This window comes from Falco rusticolus, chromosome 1 (assembly GCF_015220075.1).
Source record: "Falco rusticolus isolate bFalRus1 chromosome 1, bFalRus1.pri, whole genome shotgun sequence".
In the NCBI taxonomy this organism is placed as follows: Eukaryota; Metazoa; Chordata; class Aves; order Falconiformes; family Falconidae; genus Falco; species Falco rusticolus.
This window is the reverse complement of record NC_051187.1, coordinates 107,808,363-107,833,276: the sequence shown is the minus strand read 5'-3', so window position 1 is coordinate 107,833,276 and position 24,914 is coordinate 107,808,363. Positions and strand designations below refer to the sequence as shown.

Genomic DNA, 24,914 nt, shown 5'->3' with positions numbered 1-24,914 from the left:
ATATTCTCCTTAGGAGAAAACAAAAAGAGAGGAGAAGGGTCTAAACAACAGCAGATAAGTGATTTTCTATAAACTGCTACACAGATTAAAAAAAAACCAAAAACCACCAAACCAAAAGCAACAAAGGAAAACCCCTGCCCTTTTATTTGGGAAGCCTTCTCAATTTCTCTTGCTTGCAGACCTTCCAGCACCCATCTCAACCACTTCTAGCTATTTAAAGCTCCAGAATGGCCACAAGACACATTCCTACCTTCACTTCTTCAACCTTGATAAAAAAGTAATGGAAAACGTACTGAACACCTTGTGTTCTCTGTGAACCTTCTTCCAGGCTTCAGGATTATGTCCAAGTAAAGTACAGGACCCAGTTCATAGCAGCTGCTGTTGTACAATAGCCCTAGAAGTCCTGATTTACCAAGATATTAATTTCAACACCATTCTGGCACACAAGTAGGCTTTGTAAATACTTGGATGTGCAGTTGGTACGGAACATGAGACTTATTAGTCCCACAGCCATGAGAAAAACATGAATCAAGAGTGAAGAACTCTACCCGTACACACGCCGATTAAGCCAGGCCAACGAGAGCAGCACCAACATTTCTTGGCTGCCTCCCAAGATGAGAACCAGAAGACCACCACTTCAAGTGTGCGTATACCAATGCACGCAGCCTAGCAAACAAACAGGAGGAGATCCACACCCAGTCAGAAAGTTGTGATATCACAGGGGTAAACTGAAACATGAGGTCCCTTCCAACCTGGTATTCTATGACTGATTATCAGGATTTAAGTGATGACCTGTGATTCTGACAGGTTTCTAAAAACTGACCAAAAGGGAAAAAAGCGTTAAAAAACTTCTGACAGCCAGCAAACACCCCTATTCTCTCTCTTCTGCCACCTGAGAGTGTTCCATTGCTGTTCTAGTAATTAGCAGATTTTTCCTTTCCTTTTAAGCTGCAGAAGCAGATGCTGGCTGCTCTGCTCCTCTCTCCATTCAGAAATTCAGTGACTGAGCTTCACGACATCACAGAGGTCAGCAGTATTCTCTCTTTCACAAAGTGTCAGAAGATGGAACTGTGTGGTTCCCACTTCTGCCATTATAGAACCAAAGTGTCACATATTCATCTTTTCATCTGGTCCACAACATAAGATCAGTGTTGCGATGTAGTGCCACAGGATGGTAAGGGACACATTTTGCCATTGTTTCGCTGCATTCTTGTCAATGTCTATACAGTACAGGAGGGAGCGCTCAGGAGAGCAAAAGTATATTTTAGACACACTGCTGAAAAAGACTTAAATGTCAGTTTCAAACCTTCTGTCATCTCTGACCGGAGATTTCTGAAGAAACTGTCTCAAACTGACCTGCAACGCCAAAGCAAAAGCATTCTGCTTTCTCAGATACTATACCACAGTATTACCAGTGAATAAATTTAATGTAGCCAAAGAAGAAAAATAATAAGCCAGGAAACTAATTTTAAAATGTTTTCATTTACTCAAAAGAACGCAGTGCTTGATGTCCATTTACAAAACCCAGAAATCTGATTAACAGTACAGATATATACATTACGACAAATGTTTTGCCTTAGATTACCAATCCTTGAACATTCATAAAAGGAAGTGAGGAGAAGTGGCATTAGTTACCAAGTAGAAGAAACTGATTCTATACTTAACTGCATCATTTGGGCAAATAATTAAGTTTCTGTCCTCTTCCCTTTCCCCTTCAACAGCTCTTCAGTCACATCAACTTACACTGCTGGCTCTCTGAGGGCAGGAGGAACCCCTGACTGTGAATGCACACAGTACTAACAGCACAGACCTGATCGGGGCTGTAATCTCTGAGCAGAAAGCAACCCCAGCCTCCTCTTTGATCTTCCCATTTGGGTCTATACAAAGAGGTATGAAATAATGCTTTCATCAGTTAAGTACACATTTTAAAGTTAAAACTTTGAAGGCTCGGATATTTCAAAATATGATTAATTTCCACAATAACAGGCAATATTTTATAAGACATCTCAAGAAGTGGGAACAGTCTTACCACCTTGTCAGCCTGCAGGTTCAATTGCTCTGCATCTATAAATACGTTTGGCCTAGCAGGGAAAACTTTATTTACAGGAGGTAAAGTTTACCCCAGCAGTTCCCATAGTTACTGACAATTAGAAAGCATAAGTACAAGCAATGAATTAATTTCATCTCAAAAGAATCAAAGGAAGAAGAAAAAGCAGGGACAGAATATTTACAAGAGAACAAGTGCAATACGCGGAGTGAAAAATGGAGAAATGTTAAAACATCAGTTAACAAGGAGATACCAGACTCCTGTTTAAAAGTATAAATTCTGTGTATGACTGATGTTTGGATAGACTAGAACATCTTTAACACTGAGGAAACAGGAAAAAAAGTGGGAACAGGACTTCATGGCCTAAATGTAACTAACTTGCTTCAATATGGAGAATAACAATTTCCTAAGGAAAGATGGAAAAGGAGGAATGCCTGAGAAGAAAGTGCAGCAGCATCTTGAAGCTGCAAACAGAGCAGATGCCTCAACCACTTATTTCATTTTACTCTAACTTTTAATCTAACCTCTGGTCAGACAACTTTAAAAGAAGGCAACGCAGGCATCCTGAGGGTTGCAAGGCACAGCAGAAGCCAGCACACGGCACACATTCTTTGTGACACGAGATACTAGCTGGCAAATTTAGTGCTTCAGTCTTCATTCACTGCAGGGTTTTTTTCTGTTTCGTCCTCAACTGAGTTAAGATGCAATCTGAAATCTCTTCCTTGAGGTTAGAGGATTTCTCTGAAATGATCTGTAGTAATGCTGTGAGCCTAGAAAAGATCAAACATTGTTTGTTAGTTGTGGTAGAATCTGAAAGACACTCCTACCTTATGTACGAGTTACTTCCATCAGCCTTCTCGGATCAGCGTGTGCTTACCTGCCCTTATTCTTTCATCACCTTTTATATAATTGTGCCAATCATATAATTACGCCAATCACATAATTACTTAAACTCAAGGAGCTTCCAAACAAATAAAGATAATGTACAAGCACTCAAACACCTCAGGAACTGGCTAGTCAACTGTATTGTAACAATGAAACTCAATAAGCCATGTAGGACCGCTCTCTTTTCTGGCATTATAAATAGAAGACATAGTTGCAAATCAATACTGGATTTTTTTATTTATTTAAGAGAACTTTATACTTATGTTAAAAATGCACATTTTCAATTTTATTTTTCCCCACATAAAAAGTTTACTATTTCTTCTTTAATTTGTATGTGGGCTAAAGTAAAATTTATGTCATCAAACAGTTGATGAAAGTATTTCTGTTATTACCCTAGTAGCAGCAAAACATCTAGCCTGTCCACCACATACTCTTGCTATAAATGTAAACATGCTGAAATCTTAACAACAACAACAACAACTTTAGATGAGGGGCAATTCTTTTCCTTCTAAGCCATAATAATGAAAAGAAGCTTTGCAGGATTCCTAACAGTCAGAGTTAGGGCTATCTCAGATCAAGTGAGAAGAAACTTCGAAACCAAACTCAGAAGATCCTGCCAAGCACACCTGTTGTTCTTTTATGCAGAGACAGCTCTCCCTGAGCACTTGTTGACTGTATGATGGTTAGTAGGTTGTTGGTCTCTTGCTTTCCAGTGATTCTTACTTTACCTACCTATTAAAAATCCTTGACCTGTCCCTTTGTGGTTCACAAAATCCATGGGAGTCAGCGATCTCTTCTGAAGTGTGTCTGTCTGTAAAAAACACATAGTATCAGCCAGTATGGCATGCTTATCTATTGAAATTGTTTGAATACAGTTTTTATCTAGTCCAGTACAGCGAGTCCTACCAAGCTGCAAAGCTCCAAGCAGTACTAAAACTGCATGCTTCTAGCGTACAGACACCCTCAAAGGAATTGTTTAATGCACTAAGACTTAAAAAAAAAATTAAAAAAAAAAAAAAGTCTTCCTCATACACTAGTTCTGCTTTTCAAGGTCCCACACCCCTCAAAGCCTTTTAACATGCTCCCCTCTGCAGGCAGCAGGAATCCCTGCACATCAGAAATCAGGAAAGACCCAGTAAGTTAGACCTGCAGACCAAGTCTCTACTTACATTGTAACATACCCTGAACGTGTGAGTTGTGTTGGGCCTTGAAAACTGATCAATAACAGTTCTTCCTGTGAGCCGCCATTCCTCGGTACTGCCAGGCACAGCACTTGACAGTCTGCTACAACCATATCGTCCTCGATGCTGAGAGAATTTATAAGTGCATTAAGAGAATACAGCAATTGAATCAATTAAAATAATAACTTTTCTGTTGCCATATTAAAAAAAAACACAAGAGAAGAAGAAAGTGTTTTCACTAACCAAATGCACCGATTTAAGGTAAAGTAAGGGTACTCATGTTTTTCAAACAGATTTGATACCATTCCCTAATATTAGTCTATAATCCCCAAAAGCTATTATTATTATTAACAATAACGATAATAAAAAATAACAATAATATGCTTTACATGTTTCTCAATTCAAAATATTATTCAGAAACAAAATATCATCAACATGCCAATTTATTTTCATTCTAGTGATTTACTACTTCCCCACCATTCAAAAATAGGTCAGTATCAGTAAGTTTGGTTGGGTTTTTTTTTTGTTGGGTTTTTTTTTTTCAGTCAGTATCCTTTTCTACTTCCATCAGCATAATTTTCTACTTCTTATAACCTAACATTAGTGAATTGGAAAAAGCTATTTAAATCCAGATGCACATAAGTGCAAGGTTACTGTCTGGATGGTTGGTTTTCTGTTTGTTTTTATTTTTAAACCCTATTTTTCTGTTGTCAGAGAAAAGCCTTTCCACCATGATCTGTTTGTGACCTGAGGTTTTAACCTGCCTTCTACTGCATTCTAATGGCAGCCCAATGTAACACACATTAGCGTGTTTAGACCAGATATTAAATATGAACCAAACTGTAAAATCGCTCATTTCAACCACTGATACAGAGCAATTTATTTCCAAATAGCTTGAAGTTCTTCACCAGCACAAAAATGAACACAACTCACAGAGCTCTGCTGCAATCGAGGTATTGAAAGATACTGTTCGACAGCTTCTGAGTTTATTGGTGGTAACTTGTTCCGGGTTGTAGGTGCACGAGCAGAAGACAAACGATCCGAGCTGCCACTCCTACCGAATTTTAAGAAAATTTTAGGAGAATTCTTATTAAAGACTTCTTTACTGCTTAATAATTTCACATGACTTCAGCGCATTTCTTTATAGAGTTCAACCACAGAAAGTAACAGCACCTAAAATAGCAACGAAAAAATAAAACAAATGCCTCTCCTCAAAAAACACGGTTCTGCTTCCTTTTTCTCTCTGAATTCTAGAATCAGTAATAAATCTCGGGTTAGTTTTCAAGTATTTTGCAAAAATCCTTCACTGGTGAAATTTCAGTAAAGTTCTAAGGAAAGCAAAGAATAAAACGAAAAAACTCACAATTTAGTCCCCCTAAGGACTTGATCACTGTACGTATTGGGAGCTTTTGAGGAGAGTTGGTCAGAAGTGAGAGAAGGTAACTTATGGCTTGGCAGCTTCCTGGAAGATGTCAGCAGTACCCGAGATGATGAAAGAACACTGTTACCAGCAATCTTCTCCAACCTAGCGCACACTGAATTTGGAGCACTGGGGCCAATGCTATGTTGTTTGTCTTCTTGCTCATTCCTAGGGAAAAATGAAGAACGAGATAGGGAATTCGGGTGGGGGAGTGGGGAAGGATTTCTTAACAAAGCACCATTGCAAAACCTACAGATCATTATCACATCAGCGATACACACAAAGGAGATGACCGCATTCTTATTGCCGTTTTATAATTACAAAGCATCTTTTACATAATATGAATTATGCCGCATTTTGAAAAGTGAGTATCGACACTTACTGTGTTTTTTCTACTGTGGCAACATGCCTCTGTTGGAGTGGCTTTGCTTGAATTGTCATCACACCATTCAAATCGCTACAAAAGTTGCTGGAAAAACGGTGAACCTAGTAAAAGCAACAAATATGTATTAACTTTGACTTTTTTTGAAGGAAGAACTCAAAAAGCGCATACTTAGGAGAGATGTAACGGTTTCTTAGAAAAGTTTCTGTTACGATGTTCAGTAGAATTCTCAGTAGTAGCCACAGCAAATACATTGTTTTGTTTATTTTAAACAGATTCTAATAAACAGAACTCGGGCAATTTAGTTTGTGAATTGCGTCTCAATTTGCAATGTAAGTTTCAGTTGATGCCAAAGTTCGATCCTCTGAAGCTTATCTAAGTATTTTATTACAATTTCTGGCTGCTGCTACCCCTCCAGAACCAAGCACACCAACAGGGAGCACTGAGACTGTTGTAGTCTCTCTTCCAGGTTTCTCATCTCACTAGCTAACAAGCATGGGAAAAGAGCAAGCACACAAGAATGAAGTCACTGGAACTGAACAGAGAGAGACCGGGTGGGGCAAACAAACCGAAGCAGTGGCTGGAAAAGAAAAAAAAAACCAAATGTGCAAAACAGGAGCCACAGGGAGGAGGCAGCAAGTGGGACACAAAAGGGCATTCTGTCTGTACAAACACGAACATCCACAAAGCCAGGTAAGGGTCCAGCGCACTGGTGGATGTACTGCAGCGTCCCCTTTTACAGGAGGCGAACAAAATGACAAGGAATGAGAGCACGAAGCACACAGGGCTGCGAGGAAAGCACTTGCAACTTCACAACCCTGCAACCCAGCAAAGAGCCTTGTTTTGGTTTCTTAAATTTTACCAAGAGGAAACGACTGAACCACAATAAAAGCAAAGTTACTTTATAAGGCCAGAAAGTAGTCCAACAAGCAGGTTTTTTTGTAAACCAACTTCAGCAATATCTTAGTGGTAAATGGTACTTTTAAGAACCACCAAAGAACAAGCAATAGTAGACAAGAAAGGCACATTCAATGAGCCTTCATTTTAAATGAGATGACTTACTTTAAGTACACCTAATTGGTTAAAAAAAAAAAACCAAAAAAAAAAACCAAACCACACACAAAGGAAAAAAAGAAAGAAAGAAGAGACTTTCCTAGCTTCACCCAGGAACCTGTCCAAGGTCAGCAGAAAAAAAGAACACTGTTCGATGGAAAGCTCTTTTTACCTGTGACGAAACAAAATGAGACCCAAAAGATGCACTTCGTGCTTCTGAGCCTCTCGAAAGAGGAATGCTCCTAGCATCTGCTGTAACACGAACAGCTGGCAAATGTGGAAGTTTCACTGTAACAGCTTTCAGGTTTTGTACCTGTTTGTCACACTCTGCACAACAGCAAAAGAAAAGTAGAAGGAATAAGAGGTATTCTATATGTCTACCAGCTATCATTCATTGGGATTCAAACAAAATTACACTTCACAATAAATGGAGACTTTCATATAAAGTTTTCATGATATTTAAAAATCTACCACAAATGATGCTTTTCTGAAAGCATTTGCGCTTTTCCATTTGTTTAGGCTTTCTCTGACAAACAAGTTGGTCTATACATGTAGAGTTGGAAGGGGGATGTTTGTTTTAAAAAATACTGCTAAGACTCTTGGAATTTTATTTTAAGGATTCCTGAAGATAATTTTTTTAAAGCAGAATATATAGAGAGATGGATATAGCTATAAAGTCTATTGACCCTATCCTTGTCTGACAGCAGCTACATACAGTTTCATTTTGGGTATATACTGCCTTCTGACTTCCATTATAAGCCCAAATTCTTTCACACTCTTAGTTGAAATACATTGGTTTGCTGTTTGTCATAAGTTTACGCCCTTCGTAAAGATGAGTACATCTATCATAATACTGCTAAGCTATCCTCCCTAAGCTATAATATTGAGCTATACAAACCACCTGTGGCGTGAAAAGCACTTTCATATTTCAGTAACACCTGAAATGTTAAGTTCTGATGTTGCAAGTATTCTGAGCAATTTTGCCATTTCTTACATTGTGGTAGATTTTCATTTGAGGTAATTTCCAAAACCCATCCCCAGATATTCTTCTGTTACTGTTTTTTTTTAAAATACATTGAAAGAAGAACTGAAACTTCCCTCAGACTCCAAAGACAACACATGCACACTAAATAGAATTTCACTTCTAATTGCTTTTCCTCAGTACAGACTGTTAGAATACAAAACCATCAAATAAAATTACATGCACCACCATTTCTTCATCCTATATCAAACTCCAACTCCTGCACTGTCAAGACGACTGTCTATCTCACTTTAAACACCTACCAGTGATTAAGATTTTTTTATTTTGTTTTTAAAAACATGCTCTCCTGCAATTAAGCTCTTTCAGTCAGTATTCTTCCTTTTTTTACACCCCTGATAAAAAACTCCCTGAAAATCAGTAGGAATGTTTTTATTTTAGGTCGATGTATGTGTGTGGGTGCATGTTCATGCTAAGGCATTATCTGTCTTTTGTAGTGCTGTACTACCAACATGGCTATCTTAAAATACCCATGTTTCCCAAGCTTTATTTAAGGGGCAGGGGGCAACAAAAACAACACACTTTTCTGAGTTAGATTTGATAAATACCATATCTGAAAAATACCAAATACCTGTGATACTAGTTTCCCAATTTTTTTTAATCAGTTCCTCCAATATTCCAATTACACTGCTCCAGACATGATCAAATACTTCAGAAGCCACGGCATCTTTGATACAGGCATTGGGAGAAACAGGAGGAATGCCACGCTTACTCCTTTTCTCAGCAAGACGCATTTCCTTTTGTTCCCAGCTCGCATCATCACTAACAAAGGAAGCAAATTCAAATGAGTTCCCACCAGTTTTGACTTTTATTTTCACTCCTTCTAATACACAAAATGAATAGAAACATACATATGAAAGAAAAGCCAGTCAGATGTAGATCACAAAAAAAAAAATCAAACACACAGAGTACCTAGGGGAACAGAACCTACCAAATACATATAATAATTTCTTCTTTTTTTGCTTGAAGGTGAAAAATTAAACAATCCAGTGTAGGGCATTACAACAGGAAGATCTGCAGCTCTAGAAGGAACAGCTTTGTACATGGCACTTAATCACCTGAGACTAAATCCTATACTTTTCGCCATAGCCATTTAGTCATTTGAGACTAAATACTGTATTTTTTACCATAAGTGAACTACTGTTGCATTTGGCAGGAGGACTACCACACAAAACATTTCTTTTTTATCATGTCCCATACACCTGCACACATCTGAAACACTCCACCACTGACCAAAGACAACTTTAAATGATTTCTGCAGCCTGACAAGAACGGCAGAGTCCACAACCTTACACTCAACACCTTCCTTTCCACTGCTGTGTGGACAGTTTGTTTATTTTTTCACTTTTTGTCCCCTCCCTCCCTCCCTAGGGAAGCACAGTGTAGCAACATTTCCTAACTTGGTTTTCTAAAACACCCCTGAAGAAGAGTTTAACCTTTTTCTTTTTTTAATGCTGTCATATTTCTTTCTAAGGAAACAGTTTATTTTTTTTATATTACAAGGATGATCTCAAATTCATACTGGTTTCTCCCTTTCTCTTCTCCATCACTTCTTCCTCAAACTGGACTGCAAACTTCTTAACCGTCACTGAGATTTGGCCGAATGGTCCAGCTCACAAAATGACCACGCTGTTTTTGTATCAGGCTTTGTAACACCTAATGTTTTAGTTACAGAGAACAAGGTATTTCAGAATTGAAGGAAACTAAAACAACATTTTCAAGGAGGCACAAAGGAGAGAAATGCACCTTCAGTTGTGTCTCCCAAATTGTTTGTTTACTTAGCAAAATGAAGAGAGAAGAATCCTAAGAGGATTCTTAAACGCAAACCCTTTCCAAAAAGGCAGCCACCCAAGCCCTCTCTTCTAAACACAGAAGTGGAAGGGTCTCAATCTGGCTCCTCAGTTTTTCAGAACAACCGTATTTTCTTCCTCCAAGTGAGCCAAGCTCTAGCACAAGAAGCTATGCTTTGTGCCCCGCTAGCCCTACCAAAGTTTCCCCCTCGTAGAGGCCTTTTAGAAAACAGCGCGTTATGGTCTTCCATCTACCCAGTAGCTGGAACATTCCACTGGCTCACTGGAAACCTAGGCTGCACTGTCAAGAAAACAGCTGCATGACTCCTGTCACTCACAAGAGTGCTCTAAATAATCAAAATGCAACCTGTACATCTCCTCACAAAGTTGTTTTACACTGCACAGAGAGAATTCAAGACTCATTAGTGCTGACAATGAAAGCACACACAGTGTAATGACACCAAACAACCTGGTGGTCAAGGCACTCACTTGAGGAGAAGGGATTCCTTCATTCTACTCACTGTCTCAAAATTCAAACACACATTTTACTGAATCCCCATGCACAAAATACCTCAGAACAACTACTGGATAAGACACACTCCTCTGACATGGGAGATGCGAGTTATCTTCCACATGCCCTGTGCTACTGAACACGGGCAGAAGGAATGGTATTTTACAGAAGAGAAACACAGTTTATGAACCCTGACTGGGTTCACTGATAATGTTTCATTATATTCTTCAAAAATACACATATCTGTTATTTACAGCTCCTTGTTGTCAAAGGCAAGATATTCTTCTATTTCTCCATCCACATCATAGATTTCTTCTTCCAGGAATGAATACATGGATGAGTCAGAGGCAGAAATCCTAGTAGAACTTGTGTCTGGTAATTTATGTATTGGAGATACTGTAGGGATCAGTTTAGAGCCTGAAATGCAGAGCCTGAAAAAATATCAACAAAATCCCAATTAAAGAAAGAAGAAAGTGCTTATTTAATTATACTGAAATGTTTCAGCAATACAGAAGTAATATTTGTACATGTTTCTAGGGAGGGAAGACCAAAAAGCTTAAAAAATTAACATACTCTTTTATATTACTAGTAGATTCATGGAGGCCAGGTAAACACGTAGCATCCACAAAGTTATCACTTCTGCTCTGAAAATGCTGAAAGCCTTCATCCTTCGGCAATAGGAGCTGCTTTCCAAGAACCCTGAATAAAAAGAAGAGACCAAGCAGCATCTTAGATGGAAATCCATTCCATATGCAAATATCAAGAACAAAAATAGCTGCAAACAGCAGGCTGTACAAAAGCACACCTTACATTTGGTTTGAAAAACCAATTCATGCAGGGGCCAGCGCATTGTACAAAATGTTAACATTGCCTAGTATTTAACTCATTATAGTTAAGCTGATTTACAAAGGATGAGATTCTAGCTTATAATTATTAAGAGCAAATAGTCAAACTTGTTAAAATTGTTCTAAAGGCAGATAAACACACTTCCGTTCTTATCAAAACTCCGTATGGATGCAGAAGAGAAATAACATCTGCTATGACTTCATTTATCCAACTCCAGTATCCAGCAACGTGAGCAGAAGTCCGAATCCAAAATGTTTACACTGATAGTTAAGGCTAGAATTATATGTTCAGCAAATGCAAACTCCAACATGCCTCATGTGCAGAGGCAGAGAGAAAAGGTAAAAGCAACTCTATTTAATGTACACAAAATTAGCCTATAAAATTTTCTGAACGCGGTATAGGTAAATAATAATCACTGCTTACTGAATTGTTTTTAATAGCATTCACAAAGGATCTCAAAAGAATTTACCAATCGCATCTGCAGTGCAAGAAGCTATGTTCAACTCACTTGAACACATTTTCTTATGGCTACCTTTTACAGAACAGCACTTTGTGCCACACGAAGGCTCTAATCAATAGCCTTTTTTATTTTTCACTTTCTAAGACATGAAAAAAAGCTTTCTCTTTAAATAGATAGGATCTTTTATCGATGGCAGTTCACAAGTACATTTACTCCCACACACTGAGATAAGTATTCATATATCGACATAGCTGTTTTACATATTTAAAAAACAAAAAAAGCCAACCAGCAAGCAATTTGAAGCACAACTCTCAGAAATAAATCTGGCATCCCAGAAGCTATTCTTCTGCGTAACTAGTCAACACAAACTGTGTTTTAAGATTTAAGCTTAATAATGAGTGTAATTTTTTTTCTTCTTTCTAAACCACAGGATGTACCACATCTCTTAGTACCAAATGACACAGAGCTCCCAGACTTCTTCAGTTCACTTTGAACCTCTTGGACTTGGTTGGTATTGCCAGCATTAGATTTGAATCAGAAAATTTTAAGTACAGGAAATCACTTAAAAAACCCCATCCACCTAGTGAAAATACTCTAAAAATATATTGAAATTACTTAATATTTTGAATTAATTACACAGCACAAAAACTGTCTCCATTTTATGTATATTCTATTAATTTTTACAGTATCTAAACAAGGCAAAGCATGGCTTAATGCTACTAAAAACTGCCTCAGATTTATTTAACAGTTCTCTCTTTTTCCTGACGAAGTGTCACAAGCTTTATTAGTTGATTTTTATACTTACTAGTAACAAGCCTCTGCAAATTATCTAAAAGCGCTGAAAGCATACCACAGTTACTGTAGCATTCTTTGTAATGTTGTTAACAAATTACTGAATAGAAGATAAGCACATGCAGGTTTGTGCTTAGAATAGCTTAAAGCCGCCACAGCTCACACAGAATGACATGCCATCATTTACGAAGGCAGAACAGTGCAAACACAGTGCAACACTGACTTCTGTCCCCTGTGTAATAAGCAGCAGTCATCAGGCTGCCTAGATGTTTTGCACATCTATGCAAAACAACTGTCATTAATCATGTATACATCCTTGAATCCATTTAACTAGTTATTGCCAGGTTAATAACACATATTGTTTTACCTTGATTTCCATAGCCTAGGAAGAGATTATAGCTTTGCAGCATATGTGAAGTATGTGTCTGCCTTCATTTTTCGTTTCTTTTTAGAAGAATCAATAATAGAATTAACACTGGAATTTCACAATCTTTTCACTTACAGTAAAAACAAGTGTATTCTTTATTTAGAAAAAGTCATTACGAAAATGGTGCATTATTATTTTCTTGTTACATCCTGCTAAAGTATCTTTGCCTGCAATCATTGTATTAAGAATAAACAAAGAGCATTAGCTGCTAGTGCACCACCACCCATACTTACTGTGCAACTATGGCACAGCTCAGTCCCAGAGATCCAGATCTGAATGCAAAAGTGTTACTGGTGCCATACACCAAGAGCAATTCATACGAGGGTACCCCAAAATTTACATTAGAGTGATGACTGGTTAAAACTAGTACCAGCAAGAAATTTCCTTACCTTAGATGAGGAAATTGGTCAACCCAGTCTGCACATTCTGCCTGCAGACTCTGAGTCTGGGAGGTCACTTTTCCTTCAAACAGCATCTCATCGATCTCCCAAAGTAACTGATGCACTCTCTGTGTGTTGGCTTTATCAAATTCCTACGAATTATAAATTTTATAGTTGTTAGCAAGTATGCATGTATACCAAAAAACCCGCAATATTTAAAGAACAGGACAACTTGGACTGATTTGGTTGATCATCATAGAATGGATCTTCAGATTACCTACTTTGGACACACAAATTTATATACCACAGTGAAAAAAAAAAAAGAATTCCACATAGCTAGCCTGGGCAAGGAGATTTAGCAAAAAGGAACTAGAAGCCTATCTTTCTGTGAAGTTAATGGATAACAGAGAGCTGCCTAGGATTAGCCAACAGGAAACACTCGTATCAAGGTGCCTGGACTCATAGCTTGCTCCCTGCTCCAATGCAAAGCAAAGCATGCACACTGCATCTCTGGGACCATGGCACCACTTGCTCTTTTGAGTGGTGCTCTTCCTTTCTTAGTAAAAAGCTAAGAGGCAAAGAGAGGGCACCTTCTTTGAGGTGCATGACATAGCCTGGTGGTTAGGAAACAGCTATCGGTGTGAGAAACGGCCTTCCACACCACTGAAGCTACAACTTGGTGCAACCAAAACCAGGCGAGTGTAGGGGCATATGAAAACAGCCGAGAAGCGTCTGACTTTATCCAACAATGTGGACACAAGCACTGGGCTGAACACTCCTCAGCTGAGGCACCATTCATAATGCTATTTGCCACTTATCTCAGACACTCTGAAGTGCTAATACTCAGGGCCCACACCCGAGTGTTCTGTTCACTTCCAGCTGAGTGCCCCGACCACTTCAGGCAATAGAAGGGATCACACTGAAAAGGAATGGGAAAATAACTCTCACCCAGGTTACTGTATGATACAGGGTCAGGCTTCTCCTGGAGGGCTGGCTGCAGCAGATGGGGTCAGTACTCCAAAGGTTAGGACACTATGCAAAAGGTATGGCAGTACTACCACTACCAGCCACAGATGCCTTTTTAAAATTAAAGTGGCAGCAATCGCAATGCTTTTGGATTTATCCAACACTGCCAGCCTGCACTTGGTATGCCTTTGAGGTCTGCCCTCCGTAACGCCCTCTCTCTGCATCATCTATGAAACAGAACTCAGCTTAGGTAGGAGCTAAATATTTACTGAGACTAGCACATTTACATGTATGTTCATGAATCTAGTTTATGATTCAAAACACTAAGAATAATTCAATTTAGACATTGCTTTCATTATGCAGTATTTGAAAATGCGTATTTTATCACTTTCTTGGACTCAGAAACCTAAGCCTATCTTCTTGGGTAAAACATGTTTGTTCTACTCTAAATTCCATCATTTACTATTTTTATTCCATTTTTCTTTGTTACACATCAGCTACACTGATATCAACTTGCAAACAAAACCCTTTTTAAAAGATTAAATTAATACACTTAATCACTAGGCTATTATGGATGAAAGTGGTTAAATTCTCCTACAGGAGAGGTGCTGCATATCCATTTTCTGTAAAAATTAATCTTTTCTACAATGTTTATAGAAAGTATATTGTAAGAGTTTCTGTGACATACATCATCCCTCCAGGAGTAAACTGAACTTCTTTCACTAGACAAACCGGTAGCATAGCTGTTTATTCCAGACCAAGAATTATTCAACTCCGTGGGTGTTGTACAACCACTAGATGAAAGTGATGAAAGCGTTTCACTGTAAAAAGATGACAAATTAAAATGAAGAACAGTGATTTTCTTTATAAGCATTTTTAAAATAATGCAACTGATCACATAAGTGGACAATGATATGTATTCCTAACAATGTGAAGAGTTCCAAGTATATGTTTTTAAGTACTGCGCAATAAATACATGCTCCTATTTGTACCATTTACTGCCTTAAAGGCAATTCCTTCTACAATAATATGCCTTGGTATGTATGTGCACCACTGCAACTGTAAAGGCACTCTAAAATATGCATATGTATGTGTATATGTATTCAAACATATATACGCACACACACAACTACATTTCCACCTCTAACAATTATTTAGGTTTCTCCAGTTCAGCTAACAGGCACATCAAAAGCTACACATTAAAGATTTACATGAGCCTTCTTTAACGCCATTAGAAGCTACCACAAGAAAAATTTTGCAAAACTGAGCATAACGTCTCTACAGATGTTTCAATTAGCATTGAGTTACATATCTATCCATACAGTGTCTCTTAACGCTATTAGACCTGGTGCACTTTAACCCTTGAGCCCCAGGATTCCAGCTCTCGGGAAGCTCTAGCTGGTCCCTGCCAGCTGCCACTCACCCTGGGCTGCAGTGAAAGCAAGGGCAGTCAGATGTGCAGGCCAGGCAAATCCTAACCAGTGCCAACTGGAATTAAAACTTCTTGAAAGTTAACTGACCCGCAACACTGGTGAACACGACTTGCGTTTAACCATGAAGTCTGACTTCCCTTCCAGGCTTAATCTGTGCACTTTACTATGCTCTAAAAACACACAATTCCGTAACACAAACCAGGAGTAAAGTTCAAATATTCTAAAAAATGGGCTAGGTCAATTTATATCCTGCAACAGTTGTCATCTGTATGAATGACTAGAAGCATGACTAGGGAAAATGAATACCAATCTTAAAATATCTACTTAAGTCAAAAGTCCATTAATGAAGTACTATTTCAGAACCAAATGCATACCCAGTATAATTGTCGATGGCTTCCTGCACATTTCTTGCAAAAACTGCTGGAAGAGATTCTCCACTTTTTCCAGAAAGGCACTGATTTGTGGAACCTCTGGATAGTCCCTTCCTATAAACACAGAAACATGCTACTCCGTAATATTAAATATAACAACTCTGTTTAGTTTTTCAATCCTACTCATCAACACAAACATTTGCTTCAAACAAACCACCTTGTTTTAAAACAGTTTTTATTTACCCAAGTATTTTTCAGAAAAAAGCGTACATTTAATTTAAGACTTACTTTACTCCACAGGCATCCTCCTTCAGTTTTGCACTTTACAATTTGCACAAAGCACACACAAATGCAGCAGCACCTCACTACTGCAGGAACAGAGCAAAGGCACAAACCAGTAATTGTCCATACAGCAGTTATTCACTTATGTGCTTCTGTTCAATCATTACTATAGAGTCCATTTTCTCAGGTGTCTCTCTGCATAAAAAGAAGTTACAGATACGGTGCCAAGCAAACAGTGCTCTTTACTTCAGCTGTGAACTCTCAACTTGGCTGTTTTAAGTGAACCAAGATATTACTACATCAAGACACATGGGCATATTCTCAGTACGTTTACAGGCCACAAAGAATCAGTTCCTCCAGTACCAAAGACTCCTCAACACTGTCTTAAAAACTAAGCCACGAACTTTCAACTATTATGCCTTTCCAGCCTAAGAAATGCTAGAACTTGTCTTTTTTTGTTTCTCCAAATACCTGAACACATGCTCAAATGCTCAAGCTTTAAAACCATCTCTTACAAACCACACAGATGAAAATTATAGTAAGGCACAGGAATGCCTGCAGATTTATTACTAGCCTTAAAAGAATACCTTCTGAGGAAGGAAGAGACTTATTTTTAAAAAAGAACAGAAACTGCGTTTAACCATGTATTTCTATAATCCCACTAAGTTCTGTCATTAATATGTTAAACCCACCTCTTCAGAATACATACAGAAGTGTCAAAGTGTTCCCCAGAAACACTTTCACAGCAACAAATTACTTCATCTATGGAAGTTCCTATTTTCATCCCATAAAACCCTCGGGTCATAACTGTGAACAGCAGCACGATTGCATCAAGGTACATTTGTGAATGAGTAACTGTAAGGATACAGCTCACAAATCAAGAATTTTCGTGATTTCTTTAGCCAAAAACTGTATACTGGTACTGCAACAGTTAGGATTGCTCTGTTGTCTTCCTATCCTTTCTGATATTCATATTGCCTTTCCACAGGTTACAAAGATACGTATGTCAAAATCTAGCTCCCCACTCAAATGGGCCACATCGCACATCCTACTCCTATGCCTTGACTAATAGCCACCAAAAACCTACCACAACTTTGAACTTCTCACCAGGGAAGACCCTGAATTGCAAATTCTTGGGAGGCTGGTACAACAGCAGTGGAAAGCATCTCTATGTGCTTGCTCAAAACTTCCTCCCTCTTCCCTAGGTACCTGCCTCTGGCCACTGTCAGCACCGAGAGACCCTGCGGAAAGTGGTACAGCCCAGTCCCATGAACACTTCACTCTGTCATAACACCAAGATCTATCTTCCAAGCAGCAGCAGTGAGCTCACAGCCCATCTTCTACATGAAAAGCTGGTTCCTTCTGTTCACATACACCCCTCCCTGGCATTTCATTTGCCACGCTATTGCCCAGGCAGCCTTCTAAGGTCTTTCTCAATTATTATTTTTTTTCATAGCTGATCCTTGTCCTTAGTATTTTTCCACAACTTAACATCACCAGCAAGCCTTCTCACTTCACTGCTCACCCCTTTACCCGGTCAACTAGCCTGATGTGCCCAGGCCAGACCCCTATGAAACCCACGCACCGCTGCCTCTGCTCCCTGCTGCAGCTGCCTGTCCGTGGCGGAGCACCTTCCTCTCGCAGTCCACCTGCTTCAGTTACTCCACAGACTTCTAGCAACCCAAGCTAATTACACTGATTGGCTCTCCTGTATCTGTAAGGCTTTCTGACCTCTCAAAGAACCCCAGGTGGGGTTGGTTTTTTTTGTGGCTTTGAAGGAAACCTGACCCTACAAACATGAAAAGAAGCAAAACGCCACCAATAAAGTGTCAGGGGCTGCTTCTGCGAAACAAAGCCCGTGGGCTGTACGCAGTGGCACGATACAGGGTGCGAGCCAGAGCAGGGCGCTCCTGCCGCACCATCCAGCTGCATGCGGCGGTACCCCGCTCCGGCTCCCGCACCGCCCGCCGCGCCCCGCTCCGGCCCCTGCCACGGGGCGATGGGCCAGGCAAGGGCCGCGGTGAAACACGAGGGAAAGGGACACCCCGCACCTCCCCGGGCATCACCCGCCGCGCCCCCGGCGACGCCGGGAGGGGGCCCCGGCCGCGCCCCCGCAACCGCGGGGCTGCCCGGCACGGCACCGTGCCCGCCCGCAGCCGCGCCAGGGCCCCGGCCGCCCCCCCTCGCCTGGCCGCGGCCCCCGGCCCCGCGCCCACACTCACCCCACGACCAGGAGCCCCCCCGGCGGGCCGGCGCCCCGCGGCCTGCGCATGGGGCCCGCGGCGGCCCCTCGGCCCGGCCCGGCGGCGGGGAGGAGGCCCGGCAGCGCCCGCCCCGCACCGGGTCGCCTCCCCCCGCGGGCGGGCGGCCGGCGGCGGGGACACCCCCCCGGGACTCCCCGCCAGAGCCAAGCCTCAGGCTGAACGGGAGGGGGGCGCGTCTCCCCCGGCCCCCGCCGCTGAACACACGGCCCAGCACGGCTCAGGTTAGGGTCCTGCCGCCCACGGACGGTGTCCCTCGCCTTTACAGAGGATAAGATTTTCCTGGATAATTGAGCTCCCGTCCGAACGGGCGGTGCCCGCGCAGGTTCGCGCTAGGCCGCTCATCTCTAGCTCCAGGCCCTAAATCCTGGTGCCTCCGCATCCTTCCGAAAGCCTCTCTCCAGGGAGGGAGCGCCTCTGCTCATAAGCAGGAAGAAAATAAAAGTATTCTTCCTGGGAAAGAAGAAAGGCGGCATTAACGATGCTGAAAATTAAGTCTCAAAAGGTATGCCACAGGACACCTCTCATTACAGCAAAACAGCTGCATTCAAACGATATTTAAAGTTTCATAACGAAACAAAATACTGCTCCTTAAGAAAGACGTATGGAAAATGACTACACAGTATTCCTCTGATATTTAAAGAATTCTCACCTAGCTTTAAAAAACAAGCGTTCCAAATTCTCCTGACCCTGTAAAACATTAAGAAATATTTTACTTTTATGCGTGTCACTAACAATTTGCCTTGCCCTTAGCAACTGTTCTTCTATAAAAGCAGGTTTGTCTGAAATCGCACACACACACAGAAAAAAGCAGGGTTCTTTGTCAAGTTAACACATATCCAACAAGCAGCTGCAGATCCAGAAGAGCAAGTCACATCCAGGTTAAAAAATACCACAGTTTTAACACTAAATCACTGCACATACGTATGTTTGTGGAATGTAACTTTGATGAACAGAATACTGTAAATCTCTGAGAACAACAACCATACTTCCAAGGATATTTACAACATGAAGCAAATTATTTCTCTGAAACCTTAGGAGGATTTTCTACATCTTATTTTGGTTTATCTACCCTGAAACCCTGTTTTGAGATGAGGGAACTCAGTGCTGTAGTGCTATGCAAGCTCTAAAGAGATTTTGCTATTGGTCCAAAAGACCTACTCACACCTGTACACAAACACAAAAAGATTTTTTTTTTCTTATTTTCCCATTTGCTTGAACAAATTAGAAGGCAGGCAACAACATACTTCCTAACAAAGGGCCAAGACCACGCACCCCTACATGAAGGCCAAGCAGCAAGTTTTGCAGCAGAGACGTACACCGTCAGTCCAGGAACAATGCAGATTTGCAGACATCTCTTGCTCATATATGCAAGCAGCAGAGGATGGCAAACAAAAGCACAGATACAACATTATCAGTCATTTATTTTTCCAATCCCAGTGTCCAGAGTAACTATTATGGATGTTGCGTAAGTAATTATCCTACAAAATCACTACCCAGGAAGAAGACAAGCATCCACAGTAATTCTCTGTGCCCCGGCTGACTGCTGTTGCCACTTCAGCTTCCTCCCCCTTCAACGTGCCTTACAACTTACACTTCAAAACATTAAAAAATAAAATGCTTTTCTACAACGGCAGAACTCATTTTGTGTTACCTCCAGAATCACAAAACATTGAAGGCAGCACTGGCTGTTACTTCAGCTCAGCAAAGGAGGAGAACACATGAGCACAAACGTGGCAGCGCGATAGCCTTTTCTAGCCGAAAAAGTAGAAAGCAGCACATCCACAGTGTGGACAAATGAAAACAAAAAGAAAACTGAAACTCTGTTATCTTTTCCCTAAACCCCAAAAGCTTACGGGCCAGCCATTTCCAGTAACAGTTTATCAATAAAGGCACATAACATAACAATAAAGCACGTTTAAACTGTTTCTACTGCATGTAATTTCTTTCCTTTCTAAGCAACATTCATAGCACAGAGCCAACCCACAAAAATAATTCTCTACTAGACCCAACTCCAGTCGCACTGTTGAGCATGCTGTTTATTTCAGACTGCTCCAAGTCATTACATGTCCTTACAGGAGAGAAAATCAGAGTCTCAAAACAAAACTGTGCCAAAAGAAAGGAAAATATAAGGCTGTTCCTGAGTTTGAATGATGTGAAAAAAGGAAGTTTATCTGAAATAGAGCAAAATAAAAAGAGGGAACGAGAAGGCCTGAGCAAATGAAGCAGCCTGTGTCTTCAGTTGACTTTTAAGATCTTTGTTTTGCATTTGTTTATTGCAAAGGGGCGTGGGAGGGTAGATCCTCCTGGGCAGTAAAAGTCTTAAATTTGATCCATCTTACATGTATGTATTCATTGCAAGAGAAATTTGATTCCCCCCCCCCCCCTTCTTCAAGCAACACACAAAATTTGTCTAGTTATTAAGATCAAAAAGGGATAAATATAACAAGCCAGCTATGCACAGAAGTTTCTCAGTTGCATTTAAAGATCAAACTGTACTACAGAATTGTTTATACCAACCACCTCAGAATGGCTGTACAGAGCTAAGAACCCTGTGGCCTATATTAAGAAAAAGAGAAGAAAGCATCAGATACAAGGAAAAGTACAATAAACAAGAAGAGAAAGTGAGTCTGTCTGGACAAAAAGCTTAAATTAAAAAAAAAAAACCAAACGAAAACCCAAAAACAACCAAAACCACCACAAATGTATTAGAGCTTCAGTTTTCCTTTCCATTTAAAAGTCAGGAAAAGCATATCCCATCACACATGCAGCGCTTGATATGAAGGTGTAACAGCAATTTAAGAGATAAGTTTCAGGCTTAGGAGAACACACAGGCAAGAGAAAAAAATTAATCTGGAAGGAGAAATGTTTTGAGATTAATTGGGGGTGGGGGTGAGGATATGAAAGAGGAGACCTGACATAAGATGCACAAGCCATTACCTTGCATGGGGTTTTAAAGACAAAGAGCTTGAAGGTAGTGCATGAAGTCAGAGTTCTGAAGGGAGAGAGGATGTATCCTATCATCAGTAGCAGATTATTATCACACCTGATTAGAAATGTACTTAAAGATGATGAAAATCATAAATGCTAGATAGAAAGGTGTACTCCAAAGTCAGGAAGAAAAAGAAAAGTGCAAATGGAAATAAACAACAGACTTTGAAAGCCCTCACTTTTCCTCTCCAGAAGAGGCTCCAGAAGCCCTGCAGTGTGGCATCCATTGAGCGCTGTGTGAATTCGCCTCATCTCTCACCTCTAAAAAGAAGGGGGTGTAAAACATCTCATGTTTTACAAGGTTTTACCTCACATTTAACAGATTTTGGCCTCGGAACATAGGTTTTAGCCTTGGAAGCTCTTTCCACCACCTCTTTGTACTTACGTGCCTTTTATTTTGGTCACTCCTACCTGTAACTGTTTCTTAAGTAACGCTAGAACAGAAGAAATGTCCTACTAGATCACAGTGAGAGTCCCTTTACTCCAGTATTTTGTGTGACAGCAGCAACAGGACATACTACTTAGGGGAAGCACCTGCTACAGATGATAGCCAGATTTATATTCCTCCTTCTCTAGCAGTATCCACCATCATGGGTTAACAGATGTTAAGAAAATACATCACTGCCCAGTACTTTCAAATTTAGGTCTTCTTTTTCAGCATTTTCTTGAACACCTTACCATGCCTGCTGAGACTACTGATTGTAACAAAATCCAGAAGTTACTGCTTACTCTGTTAAAAAACAAAAACAAAGAAAAAAAAAAACAGAAAAAAAATCAAGAGAGACATGTATCTTTTCTCCTAAAATGTTCAGACTAATTACAGGTTTTCCATGAATGCCTTCTGAATCTAATGTTGCAGCATCTCATCAGTAACAAGTTCTTGTTCTGGTTGCCCATCACACTGCATCCAGAGTTCTCCAAGCACCACATCTGTACCAGGTGGTCATCCTGAGCCGCTGCCTCTCAAAACTGCCAAGCCTGACTTCACAATCTGTCTTCTGAAGGCAGGTCGCTATTCTCCCCCAACACATCCCAGGTGCCTTTCTTGACATGTGGAACCAGAACCACACACAGCACACAAGATGTAGTAGACTGCACTGAAATGGTGCTTTCCACTCGTTCCTCATCAGGAACAAGATTTTACTGCTTTTTCTGGATACTGCCGTACACAGAGGCAATCATTGACTGAGCAGTCAGACGCCGGCAAGATCTCATTCTTGAGTCACAGCTGCCAGTTTTGAGGTCAGCATTATTTAAGGTGGGCTCTAATTATTATTCCCCTAAATGCATTACTTTCCTTCATCCACTCTTAACCTCAGTGTAAAGACTGAGACCATGAGTTAGATTTTGTGTAACCTTTTTGCTTTTTGGAGTGCTCGTCACTGCAATCACAAGAAATAGGGATCACCCTTCACACCCTACCACCAAATTATAAAGAAAAGCCCACAATATCAACTGCATCTCTCTAAACCAAGCCCTTTCTTCCTCCCTTCCAATCAAGACAATGATAATTTTATGGATTACTAATTGAGCAAGAGTATATTATTATTATTACTACTACTACTTCCACCACTCTAAATTGAAACTGGAGAGTGTTATAAAAGGAGACCCTTGTCGGGTACAGCCCGCTGATTACTATTGCTTACTGGTTTTCCAGGTGACTAGCAATAAAAGTCCAAACAAGAAGTCTGAGAGCAACCAAGAGGGACCTCAGGGCATTGGGGCAACTGGTTGAGAACTTGTTTGGCTGCACTCAGAATCACCTCTTTTACCCAAGACCTGCTTCTCCTTAGGGTTCAGGTTGTCCCTTGTTACTGCATCTATCTAGAGTGAAGAAAAGTAAGTGAACGCACACGTACAGTATCCCCCTGCATCTTCAGGGCTACTTCTAAAGAGGTGGAATAAGGGGAAAAAACGGCCATAATTTTTAATACAATAACAATACATGCACATACAACACGGCCTCTTGGGTAGATATTTTTACTACATACACTTAAGTGGAATGCCTACTATTAGGCATTTTCACATTGACTCCCAAAATAGATGTAAGGCTTTTGCAACCACAACAGGTTTTCAGTTCTGCTCCTACCTTTACAAGACAGAGTAATAAACTGTTCCAATTTTAAAGATAGGCTTATTTCTATATAGCCATTTTATTCTTCTGCAAATTTTGAATGCATTTCAAAATTATAAAGATGCGTATCTTTAAGATGGCATGAGCTTTCTAAGTATTTTTTATGTATACATATTTAAATCTATTTCTAATCCTGAAACGCATTGAAAATGTAAACACAAGTATAACACGTGGTTCTAGGAAATATAAACGACTACTGAGAGTAAGATCTGCATGTTAAGTACCTCTTCTATTTACAGAAGTAAATCTGACTTTGTAATATAAATTACAATTTACAACTAAGAAAAGTACCATCATCTTAATTAACTGCAATAATAAAGAATGCTAATTAGTGTCTTAGAGAAGGTGTTTTATTTCTTTGATCTGATGGAGGCATTTACTGCTGCAGGATCAAATGTCTGCGAACAGCCAGGGAGGGAGCAGCACCCTAACAAAACATTTGGAAGTGGTCCACAAGACTCTCCCTGTATATTTCTGTTACTGATGTACATTTGGAAATACAGTTAATATCTTTTTAGAACAGATTTATTTCATCAGCATAACACCAAAGAGATCGGAACTTTTTTTTTCCCCCCATTCTGTTCATTAATCTCTGAAGCAAATCAGACAAATCATCCAGAACAGGTGTATATACTCTGAGCACTGAATTTAAAACAAACCCACCAAAAAGTCTTTGAAATGTTGTATGGCAACAGCTCTACAGTACAGAGTGAAGCCATACAAGTGTGGGGAGACCTTATCTGTATATGCTCATGTATACTAAGTACATTTCTCCTTCCTCTAGGACCACAGGCACCCGGCTTGAGATGTCAAGATGTCACATCGTGTATCTAAAAGCTTCTATAGCCCAACAGACTTGAGGAGCTGGAACTTGTCCTCTACCCTTGCTATAGCATGACATCCATGCTGTTGGATTTGAAGAAAGGCACTACTGAGAACCAAAGAAACATCTCTTCATTTATCCCACAACCTCAACCCCCCTTTTTTTTTTTTTTTTGAGGAAAAAGCTTATAAACGATTTAATGCTTGTTTTGCCTTTCATAAAAACAAATACCCTTTATATTGAAATTTCCAGATTTCCAAAGTTTAAAGATCACTATACCCGCACCACATAAAGTAACACGAACTGTCTGTTTACCATACAAACAACTTTCATTTCAAGCAATGAAGTTGTTTAATAGTCTCTGTTTTAATTAGGTTACAAAATTTTTGTAGTGAGGTCAAGACATTGACTTTATAATGTTAAAAAAGATAACCTCCATG

General features: G+C 40.0%; 1 protein-coding gene across 5 annotated transcripts in view; it reads right to left on the bottom strand.

Moving 5' to 3' along the window:
- Positions 1-1,463: 1,463 nt before the first annotated feature.
- Positions 1,464-24,914, bottom strand: part of FAM149A (family with sequence similarity 149 member A) — a 32,555-nt gene continuing 9,104 nt past the window's right edge. For 2 of the 5 annotated variants that reach the window (XM_037394873.1, XM_037394844.1), the window contains exons 2-14: positions 15,987-16,097; positions 14,868-15,000; positions 13,223-13,365; positions 10,882-11,007; positions 10,563-10,739; positions 8,579-8,769; positions 7,141-7,295; positions 5,916-6,019; positions 5,477-5,701; positions 5,047-5,167; positions 4,102-4,239; positions 3,665-3,743; positions 1,464-2,817 (exon numbers count right to left, since the gene is read on the bottom strand). In XM_037394873.1, the coding sequence (XP_037250770.1) occupies positions 2,744-2,817; positions 3,665-3,743; positions 4,102-4,239; positions 5,047-5,167; positions 5,477-5,701; positions 5,916-6,019; positions 7,141-7,295; positions 8,579-8,769; positions 10,563-10,739; positions 10,882-11,007; positions 13,223-13,365; positions 14,868-15,000; positions 15,987-16,097 (1,777 nt within the window). In that variant the 3' untranslated portion in view covers positions 1,464-2,743. Of the gene's footprint in view, positions 2,818-3,664; positions 3,744-4,101; positions 4,240-5,046; positions 5,168-5,476; positions 5,702-5,915; positions 6,020-7,140; positions 7,296-8,578; positions 8,770-10,562; positions 10,740-10,881; positions 11,008-13,222; positions 13,366-13,494; positions 14,493-14,867; positions 15,001-15,986; positions 16,098-18,487; positions 18,545-24,914 lie in introns of those variants that run through there. The other 3 variants (XM_037394864.1, XM_037394853.1, XM_037394884.1) reach the window with 3 other exon arrangements.